Source organism: Sapajus apella, unplaced genomic scaffold (genome assembly GCF_009761245.1).
Source record: "Sapajus apella isolate SASKATOON/1434 unplaced genomic scaffold, GSC_monkey_1.0 scaffold86, whole genome shotgun sequence".
Classification (NCBI taxonomy): Eukaryota; Metazoa; Chordata; class Mammalia; order Primates; family Cebidae; genus Sapajus; species Sapajus apella.
Genome location: NW_022437026.1, coordinates 802787 through 813532, shown reverse-complemented (window position 1 = coordinate 813532; position 10746 = coordinate 802787). Strand labels below are relative to the sequence as shown.

General features: G+C 44.6%; 1 protein-coding gene across 1 annotated transcript; it reads left to right on the top strand.

Moving 5' to 3' along the window:
* The first annotated feature begins 456 nt into the window (after positions 1–456).
* Positions 457–9870, top strand: GABARAPL1 (GABA type A receptor associated protein like 1). The gene is made up of 4 exons (XM_032254351.1): positions 457–842; positions 5584–5662; positions 7220–7338; positions 8538–9870. Exons 1-4 carry the CDS (start codon positions 753–755, stop codon positions 8601–8603), a joined length of 354 nt encoding a protein of 117 aa, XP_032110242.1. The 5' UTR covers positions 457–752; the 3' UTR covers positions 8604–9870.
* The last annotated feature ends 876 nt before the right edge of the window (positions 9871–10746 follow it).

Genomic DNA, 10746 nt, shown 5'->3' with positions numbered 1-10746 from the left:
TTATGTTGCTGTGCCAGGAGAGAACCGCGGCGCGGATCCAGACAGTGACGTCAGCGCAGGAGGAGGGCCGCGGGCGCTGCAGCGGAACGCGCAGAGGGCTCGGTGCAAGCGCGGGACAGCTCTGCTTTGGCCAAAGGGATCCCAGGAGGCCTGGCCCTCTTTTCCCCTGAGGGTGGATCCCAACCAGCAGGGACAGGCTGGATTTTTGCCTTTTGTTTTTGTTTTGGGGCCAAACCAACAAAAACAGTGGAGGGGGAAGAAAACATGTTTAGAATTTTTTTTGTTTTAAAACCCTATTTAATTTCACAGCTACAAAATAAAACACAACTAGAATGTTTTGATGTTTGCAATGACATCGATTTTAAACAAGGTTAGCCAGAAAGGAAAAGTAGCGAGGCAGAGCGGTCGGCCTCCTCCTGCCCTTGGCGCCTGGCGCGCGGGGGCGGGGCGGGGCGCGCGGGGTGACGTCACAGTCCTATGCGCCGCCCGACTGTTTTTGTGCTTCCAGCTCTTCGAAAAAGCTGCTGGTATTTCTCCACCTGGCTCTCCTTTACCTCCAGGCAGGCGCACCCGAGGTCCCCCTCCTTTTTCCCCACCTTACACTAGGCCCAGCGCTGTTGCCCCGGGAGCGGACGTTTCTGCAGCTGTTCTGAGTACACCTTGACGTCGGCGGAGGGAGCGGGACGCGGCCGGCTGTCAGCTGCGAAGGAGGCAGGCCCGGCGCGGGGATCTCGCAAGCCCTGCGGTGCATCATGAAGTTCCAGTACAAGGAGGACCATCCCTTCGAGTATCGGAAAAAGGAGGGAGAAAAGATTCGGAAGAAATACCCGGACAGGGTCCCCGTGAGTGTAGAGCAGTGGGGGGATGGGAGGGGAGGGCCCGCGGGGGCGGAGGCGGAGAGTAGCGATAGCTGCCCTGGGGCGCCCAGGCGGCTCTGGAGAGGGGGGGGGGGGGGGGGGGGGGGGTTCCATGAGTTACTTAATCCTGAACGGTCTTCAGTGCCAGAGCCAATCGACGTCCAGACTGCGGAGCTTTTAAAACCTGTATGCCAGCAGCCTGAACCCCACTTTAGAGCTGACGGCGTTTTCGGAGCTGAGCCGCCGTCTGCAGTGACTCAGCAGTATTGAGACGTGTGTAGGTTAAGGGGTGCACACATAGGGCCCCTGTGTGCGAGAGTGGTTAGGTCGGAGCCATGGATTGGCTGCCTTTAAGAACGCAGGGACATTGTGCTGTGCGGTGAGGTTTGCCCCGGTCGATTTCTGCCTTGGCTGGTTGTCTTTTAATGAAGTTGACTTTCGCTCTCATATCATTGGGCTTCGGAGGAAAAGGTTCAGAAGCTATTCGGTTCTTTTCTTGCATTCTCTCAGAATTACAGGGGGGTGAGGGAGCACAGGACAGTCCTGGCCTGGAAAACAAGGTCACGTTCTCTGCGCCAACAGCCTGCTTGCCTCATCGTTCTAGGCTCCGGGGCATGTGTGGAGACAGCCAGCCTTCCCTGGTATTGATTTCTGATCACATGGTACCTGGACGCGCGATAAGGCAGGTCTGAGGCGCCTTTTCTCTGTTTCGGACACTGGCTTAATTAGTTAAAACCACCGCAGGTATTGAGGAGGAACCGAGAAGAAATAATTATGTATCTTTCAGCATCCGGGCGTTTTCCCCATTACCTCCTCCCCCGCCCACTTGCCTGGTGTTTCTCTAATGTAGGCTGCGCAGCCGAATTGAAGGCCAGAATTTGACTTTTAAGTGGTAGAGGGACCAGCAGCTGTTGGATTTTGGAGATGGAGTAGCGGAGATTTTAGTTATCTTCATGTGGGGACATTAGTGTTACAAGTCACATAATGGTAAAACAATTGCTGTTATCTGGTGTCTTTTCTTGATTCACAGTCACTCTGGGTTTCTTCTTTAATCCTTACCTAACATTCATGGTTTTATAGCTACCAGAAGCCACCAGGGCCTTATCCCAGCAGTACAAACCTCTTGTACCTCTTTTCCCTAAAGGAAAAAAAAAAAAAAAAAAAAGAGTCATTGGGGCTCTTCCATTCCCCAGGAATTACAAAAGGGTTTTCAGCTTATAAAGGAATGCGCTAAACCCTTAGCCAATAAAGGATCCTTTACAAATTTCTTTCCTGGTTTCTGGACCTTGGATCCCTGCTGTGAAAGTTTCGCCCAATTCTGGTGATGCCAATCTTACTTTTGAGTAATGATATTTAAAAATGACAGCCAAGTTTTATTGATAGTTTACCAGAGCATTATTGTAAGTATCAGTCTGTAATCAATCCCCGTTCTACAGATGGAGTGTTCAAAGCACAAAGAAATGCAGTAACTTCCTAAAGGTTTCACGTTGCTGATCTGTGTTTGAGCCGGAATTCCACCCCTGTCTGATGGACTGTGGAGCTCCCGGAGACCTTAACCTCCATGCCATACATCTCAGTTTCTAATATAGCCGTATTAACCAGAATTAGTGATGTACTGTGGACTTCACATTGTTAAGTATAAATATTTTAGTGATTTATGTGTATTCACTCTGAATATTTCAGTGAATTCTATTCTTTTCCTGCTGATAGTTTTTTGTTAAATGGTTTGCTTCTATGATAATTTTTAAGCCATTAAGACTGTCACTCAGATTTCAGCTTTCCTAGGGTTATGTTTTAACCAGTGGTGAGCTGTTCCCAAAGTGCTCTGTGACCTTCTTTCTAGTTATGACGCAGGTTCCTTGATTTGGTTCTAATTCTGGAAATTCATTGCATCCTTGGGCAGAACTCTAATCTTGTGGTGCTAGAGTGCCTTGTTTACAGAAAAGAGGGTTATAGTAATGACTCCTAAAGCCCATTCCCGCCTGACCATTGGTGTTATTAAAGCAATGGCGTATCCTGACTGCTCTCATAACCAGAGCTTACCCCTACCAATATTTCTTCAAAGCTCACGTTGAAAAGAATAGGTGTACTTGTGCCTTTAGAGAGCAAGGGTTGGTGGGATCTTGAAATTATCTTCATAGATACAACATACAAAAAAGCTGTTAGGAACAGATTGTCTGTTTTTAAAAACTCATAACCCTACTGAGTATGAGTCACATTTTACAAATGAGGAAAACAGACCCAAAGAGGCAAAGCATCTAGCCCAGGGGTCTAACATAGTGAGGAATAGAATTGGGATTCCTGGAAACTTAACCTTGGTTCTGGGAAACCCAGGTTGTTTTTTTTTGAGACGGAGTTTCGCTCTTGTTACCCAGGCTGGAGTGCAATGGCGCGATCTCGGCTCACCGCAACCTCCGCCTCCTGGGTTCGGGCAATTCTCCTGCCTCAGCCTCCTGAGTCGCTGGGATTACAGGCACGCGCCACCATGCCCAGCTAATTTTTTGTATTTTTAGTAGAGACGGGGTTTCACCATGTTGACCAGGATGGTCTCGATCTCTTGACCTCGTGATCCACCCGCCTCGGCCTCCCAAAGAGCTGGGATTACAGGCTTGAGCCACCGCGCCCGGCCCCGAGGTTTTAATGATTACCCCTCCCTTTCTCTTCCTCTCCAAGCGTCTCCCTCCCATCCAGGTATTGGAATCTGCTTTATCACTTTTTTCTGTCTTCCTTTGTGGTTTTGATCTCTTACTGCAGGGTCTCAGAGTTCCTTTGGGGCACAATGCTAGCCTCTTTCTGCCTTTTCCTTTTAATTTCTGACTCACATTACCCTATTTCAGTTTTTATTTTTAAATTTAAAATGTGATCATGTCCCTCTGGTCTTCCTGGTTCAGGATTTTTTTCTACAAGAACATGAAACAAGTTTGTTTTTTGTTTTTGTTTTTTTACTAATTTTAATCTCTTCTTTTAATTTAAAAGGTTCAAACTCCCCCCGAGCTTAATTACGTTAGATAATTCTTTATAATTTATGAAGCATTTTCATATAAAATTTTAGTATATTTACATCATATCAATACCATGAGTTTGTTGAAGATGTGTTAGAAAGTTTTCTTTTCAGGCAGGGCACGGTGGCTCACACCTATAATCCCAGTACTTTGGGAGCCTGAGGTGGGTGGATCACTTGAGGTCAGGAATTCGAGACCAGCCTGCCCATCATGGTGAAACCCGTCTCTACTAAAAAATAGAAAAATTAGCCGTGCATGTTGGCATGCGCCTGTATTCCCTGCTACTCCCAAGGCAGAGGCAGGAGAATCACTTGAACCCAGGAGGCAAAAGTTGCCGTGATCCTAGATCAGACCACTGCACTCCAGCCTGGGTGACAAAAGTGACACTTGCCCTCAAAACAAAAAAGCCATTGGAAAACTGAAGTTGAGAGAGACGTTACGTGACCTGTTGAAGATCACACAGCCACTAGAAGTACTTGTTTTTTTTTCTGCTTCTTCAGTTTTTTTTCTACACTTAACCATAGCTTCAAAAATAATTATATTTTCTTTTTTTTTTTTTAAAGACGGGGTTTCACCACGTTGGTCAGGCTGGTCTTGAACTCCCTACCGCAGGTGATCTGCCCGCCTTGGCCTCCAAAGTGTTTGGATTACAGGCGTGAGCTACCACGCCCCGCCCAATAATTATATTTTCTAAACTCTAAGTCTAAAGCTCATGATATTTTCTGTTTGGTAAGTTTTAGTGTATAAAAATTGTTTTAAATTTTTATATATATAGTACAGAAATACATGATCTTTATACAACTTGAAATATTATAGAAGTATGTAATATAGACATTGAAAATCCCTTAAAGTCCTAACATAATCAGTATCTTTAAATGACTTATTGTACTGACATCATATTATAGGATGTCATTGTCAGACTTGTTTTAACGCTGTTTCTTTTCCATTTAATAGTGTCTGGAACAGTTCTTGGAAATTTTGACAAAGTATAAGATTTAAACCACCTTATTAGTACCTTTAATAAATGATATAAGAAATAATAAAAACTTATAGGTGATCAGAATCATATAAGAAAACCCAGTTTTCTTGATGCTCCAATTAAATACCAGAAGGTAGCCAGGCATGGTGGCTCACACCTGTAATCCTAGCACTTTGGGAGGGAAAGGCAGGCAGATCACTTGAGGTCAGGAGTTCGAGACCAGCCTGGCCAACATGGTGAAACCCTGTCTCGATTAAAAATACAAAAACTTAGCCACGCATGGTGGCGTGCACCTGTAATCCCAGCTACTCAGGAGGCTGAGGCAGGAGAATTGCTTGAACCCAGGAAGTAGAGGTTGCAGTGAGCCAAGATTGAGCCACTGTACTCTAGCCTGGGCTATGTGGAGACTCCATCTCAAAGATTAATAATAAATACCAGGAGGTATATGTCCCATGGTAGATCTTTTAGGTAACCTGTAATTACTCAAAATCAAAGTTTTTTTTTACTTTTCATCATGTACAATCTCTAGTTTCTTTTTATTTTAGTAATGAAGCAATAACCTCACTAAGGAAGCCCATTTTTTTCATGTATTTTATAAAGGGTGGGGGCAATAAGAAATGAAAACCGTTGTCCTAAGCCTAGACAGATTCATTTCCAGTAGTAACTAGGCAACTGTAGGGTGTGGAAGAAAAGTACTAGATTGCTTTCTGTAGTTTTCATTCCCACTCTCCTCCTTTCGTTCCAGGTGATTGTAGAGAAGGCTCCAAAAGCCAGGGTGCCTGATCTGGACAAAAGGAAGTACCTAGTGCCCTCTGACCTTACCGGTAATGCTCTTTGCCTCCCCTGACCCTTCCTCCCCTGACAAAGCTCTTAAATCCTTACTATATGCATGAGATTGAGAGGCAGGCAGTACATACTTGAAGGAAGTGAATGGGATTCTCCAGAGTTAGCTGATTAAAAAATGGCTCAGTCGTTTTTTTCCCATCACCATGTCTTGTTGGGTTTTGACACAGCAAAGCATAAGACATTGAAAGAAAAGATCAGATGCCCATTATTTAAACCACTTTTATTTTATTTATTTATTAATTTTTTTGAGATGGAGTTTTGCTCTTGTTGCCCAGACTGGGGTGCAATGGCGTGATCTCAGCTCACTGCAACCTCTGCCTCCTGGGTTCAAATGATTCTCTTGCCTCAGCCTCCCAAGTAGCTGGGATCACAGGTGCTCACCACCACCCTGGCTAATTTTTTTTGTGTTTTTAATAGAGGCGGGGTTTCACCATGTTGGCCAGACTGGTCTCAAACTCCTGACCTCAGTTGATCCACCTGCCTTGGCCTCCCAAAGTGCTGGGATTACAGGTGTGAGCAACCGTGCCAGGCCTAACCCAATTTTAAAATTCAGCTGGGTGTGGTGGCTCACACCTGTAATCCCAGCCCTTTAGGAGGCCAAGGCTGGTGGATCATTTGAAGTCAGGAGTTTGAGAACAGCGGGGCCAACATGGTGAAAAACCATCTCTACTAAAAATACAAAAAAATTAGCTAGGTGTGGTGGTGGGTGCCTGTAATCCCACCTACTTGGCAGGCTGAGGCAAGAGAATCACTTGAGCCTGGGAGCGGAGGTTACTGTGATCTGAGATTGCATCACTGAACTCCAGTCTCAACAACAGAGTGAGACCCTGTCTCAAAAAAATAGGCCAGGCGTGGTGGCTCATGCCTGTAATCCAAGCACTTTGGAGGCCAAGGTGGGCAGATCACCTGAGGTTGGGAGTTCAAGACCAGCCTGATCAACATGGTGAAATCCCATCTTTTTATAAAAAAATAAAATTCAGCTTTGTGGCCGGGCATAGTGGTTCACGCCTGTAATCCTAGCATTACTTTGGGAGGTGGAGATGGTTGGATCACCTGAAGTCAAGAGTTCGAGACCAGGCTGACCAACATGGTGAAACCCTGTCTTCACTAAAAATACAAAAATAAGCTGAGTGTGGTGGCAGGCGCCTGTAATCCCGCTATGTGGGAGGCTGAGGAAAGTGTTTCAAGTCAGATTTAGACAATGAGGGGAATGTTTTGGTCTGGATGCACATGGTATTCCTTCTACATAGTCCTAGGCTTTGAGTGGATATGCTAACATGAGGTCTGAGATTGAGCAAGGGGAGAAGGGAGGAATAAACTCCATTGTGGCATGTCAGGGACTGTGTGGGCTTCACAGTTTCCCTTTTTGTTTTGAAAGCTCTAGGACAGTATTTGGCTCTTCGCAGATGATCTGTAAAGCTGCTACTGACTCTAAGGGGAAAAAATGCATTTGGATTTTTTTCCAGGACTTACCCTTCTACTAACCCCTTGTTTTCTTCCCTTCCTGTCTGCTCTTTTCTTCTTCCGTCATCCAGTTGGCCAGTTCTACTTCTTAATCCGGAAGAGAATCCACCTGAGACCTGAGGACGCCTTATTCTTCTTTGTCAACAACACTATCCCTCCTACTAGTGCTACCATGGGCCAACTCTATGAGGTAATTGTTCTGGTCACACTGGATGCCTTCCAGTGCAGCCTGGCATCCTCTAGCTGTTGGTCCAGTATATGTTGATAACACACCTGAGAAGTGGGGCGGAAGGTGTTATTTATCAGGATCCTCTTACACAGGGCAGTGTAAGGCTCTGAGAGATTAGATACCACTTGTTTTTTAGGGATTAAGCATTCTGCTAGATTTAATCCTTTTGAAATCTCTTCTCAGTCTTGTCTGACTATAGTATTTTAATGCTGGATTGTTTATTGAAACAGCAGGAAGTGATTCCTGATAGCAAAAGTTTCAAAGCATCAGCCCATCGCAGTTCCTGCTGTTCTTGTTGGTAGCATGTAATTTGTAATGCATTCAGAATCCAGTTCATTATTTTACTCCCATTTAGCAACAGGTTGAGAAAGCCCATAATAGCAAAGCCAGCTCTTTGGCTTGCCTCCGCCAACTGAAGGTTTCTCACACAGTCAACTTCCTCTATGAACTCTGAAGCTTTGGCTTAAGACAACCACATTGATCTAAACAACAGGAAACTTAAGAGAACAAAACTAAAACTGTGAAGCAGATTCCTTATTAGCTGGGCACAATGAATCAGATAAATGAAATATAAAATTAAGGCAAAGTCTGTAAATGTATTCATTTGTCTTAACTGATAAACTCAGGAGGAATAATTTTTATGTGATTTGCTTTAATTGGTAAAGTGTCAGAATCTGAGGAAACTATAGTAAAGGACTTTATTACTGAAAATATAACCTAGCATTGTAACAATTTTTTTTGCAGTATTTTATATAAGACGCTTCCTTCTCATTGTGCCCCATTAATGAATTACATAAACTTCTAATAATCCTGAATCTAACTTTTATTCCATAGCGTATATTCCCTGTTAGGATATATCCCATTATTTATCCCGTGTCCTGTGGTATCTCTGTTCCCCTTGCTAGAGTGAGCTCTGTAAGAGTGAAGACTGTGCTCCAGTCATCTTCATATCCCTGATACGTATGCAATATGTTTTCAATGAAGGATTGTTGGTGAACTCAGAACTCAGTGTAATTCCAATCACTTCTCCTTATTCTTTGCTCCTCTTTCAGATGGGACCAATACCTTCCATACCTGTTTTACAAGATTGTGTGAGGCTCAGCATCTTAGAGCAAATGAATGAATATGTTGTCTAATTGTTGTCTTATCTCTTCCCCTAGGACAATCATGAGGAAGACTATTTTCTCTATGTGGCCTACAGTGATGAGAGTGTCTATGGGAAATGAGTGGCTGGAAGCCCAGCAGATGGGAGCACCTGGACCTGGGGGTAGGGGAGGGGTGTGTGTGCGACTTGGGGAAAGAGAGGGTGGCTCCCACCGCGAGGAGATAGAAGGTGAAGACATCTGGAAACATTACACTGCACACACCATCATTACATTTTCACATGCTCAATTGATATTTCTTGCTGCTTCCTTGGCCCAGGGAGAAAGCATGTCAGGACAGAGCTGTTGCACTGGCTTTGAAAGGGGAATGGGGATGATGTCATTGTACAGCATTCCTCAGATGTAATTTTTGTGCAGTTTCATGGACAGGTCAGGAGGTGGACAAGTTGGGGCCAGAGATGATGGCAGTCCAGCAGCAACTTCCTGTGCTCCCTTCTCTTTGGGCAGAGATTCTATTTTTAACATTTGCACAAGACAGGTAGGGAAAGGGGACTTGTGATACTGGACCATACCTGCGGACCAAAAGAGACCTACTGTAATTGATGCATCGTGGCCCCCAATCTTTCCTGTCTCACACTTTCCCCCCATCTCTGTTGCAGTCTCACTCACATCACACTACCACCCCAGGGATGGCAGTAGACACCAACCCAGAAATTTAGACAGGGACCACTTACTTGTGGAAAATAGGGGTTAGGCATGAAGATGGTTATGATTAAGAAGATAGTTTTGTTATTAAATAGCGTTAAACTGGAATCGACAGTGTTGACCATCTCTGTTTAACCTGTTCTTTCACTCTGATGCCCCTTATCTCACCCCTACCTTGGAATTTAATAAGCCTCAGGCATTTCCAATTGTAGACTAAAACCGCTCCTAGCACCTCCTGTAGTATTTTCCATGTATCAGGACAGAGATGTCTTATGTAGGGAAGGGGCAGGTATGAAGTAAGGTAGATTATCTACACCTCTCACTCATTCGGGATTCTTGCTCCCATGCTGCTGCCCGTTCAGTCGAACAGGAATGCTGTGTGACGGCCAGCTGCTTCCCTCCTTGGTTATCATCCACTGCAGCTGCTAGTTAGGTTTGGAGGGATGACTTTTAGTAAATCTTGGGGATTTTATTGATTTGTTTTCACTTTTGGGATTTTGTGGGGTGGGAGTGGGGAGCAGGAATTGCACTCAGACATGACATTTCAGTTCATCTCTGCTAATGAAAAGGGTCCTTCCTCGTGGGGGATGTCTGTGTGTCAGTTCTGTCAGCTGCAAGTTCTTGTATAAGGAAGTCAATGCCATCAGGCCAAGGAAATAAAATAATTGCTTACCTTAAAAATCCACTGAGTTCAGCAATGTTGCCTTTATTTTGTATGTATTAGAATAGATGATATGTGGACTCTGAACAAAAGAACTAAGTGGGGAGAGCTGTTAGTGATGAATGTTCACATATGGTCAGACCCATATATGTTTACTCGCTCTTTAGTGAGCAGGAGTTGCTCTTCAGGAGTGAATGTTATGCTGCGGCAGTGTGCCTGCTGCGTTGGTGGGGTGTGTGTGTGACTTTCTCCTCCGAAGATAAGTGCATTGTCACTGTTCTATATGTTTCTGAAAGCTGAAGGTGGAAGACTGCCTACACAGAGTGTAAGGGGTGGGCTGTGCTAATTACAAATGCAGATGTCTAGGCCACCTCCCAGGTTTAGCTGACTCAGAATCTTAGCGTAGGTGTTTAATTTTTAACAAGTTCCTCATATGACTCTGCTGCACACTGAAGTTTAAGAGTCATTGCTCTTTGCACCAGGTTTTGCTGTAGGTCCCAACCACACCTTATTCTCTCCAACTTGGTCAGTCTGAAGCCACCATCTCCCAAAGCAGCAGATAGCCCCTAAGTAAGGCTCTCGGGATCAGAACAAGATTGGTGTCTTCCTACCACGTGAAAGTCTTGTTGAGTCAGGAACAAATACGTGGGTGGGCTGTGAGCATGCAAGTTAGAGACAGATTTGTAAAAACTTCTTTCATGATGAACCTTAAAACCCATCTCTAACCCTCTTTAATCTCTTGCAGTCATCCCCAGGTGGTGTCTATCTCTGTAGAGTGTTCTGGAATGTATCAGGGTAAAGGAAGTAGTAAGTCATAAAAGATCCATGCCCAGTGGCACCACATGCAGAAAATCATGTAAAATTATGGAATTTTGATGAAAGCATTGAAAATGGATACTT

Coding starts and splice junctions, on each gene's coding strand:
- GABARAPL1 (XM_032254351.1), top strand. CDS start 753: ATGAAGTTCCAGTACAAGGAGGACCATCCCTTCGAGTATCGGAAAAAG. Junction 843..5,583: donor AATACCCGGACAGGGTCCCC/GTGAGTGTAGAG, acceptor CTTTCGTTCCAG/GTGATTGTAGAGAAGGCTCC. Junction 7,339..8,537: donor CCATGGGCCAACTCTATGAG/GTAATTGTTCTG, acceptor CTCTTCCCCTAG/GACAATCATGAGGAAGACTA.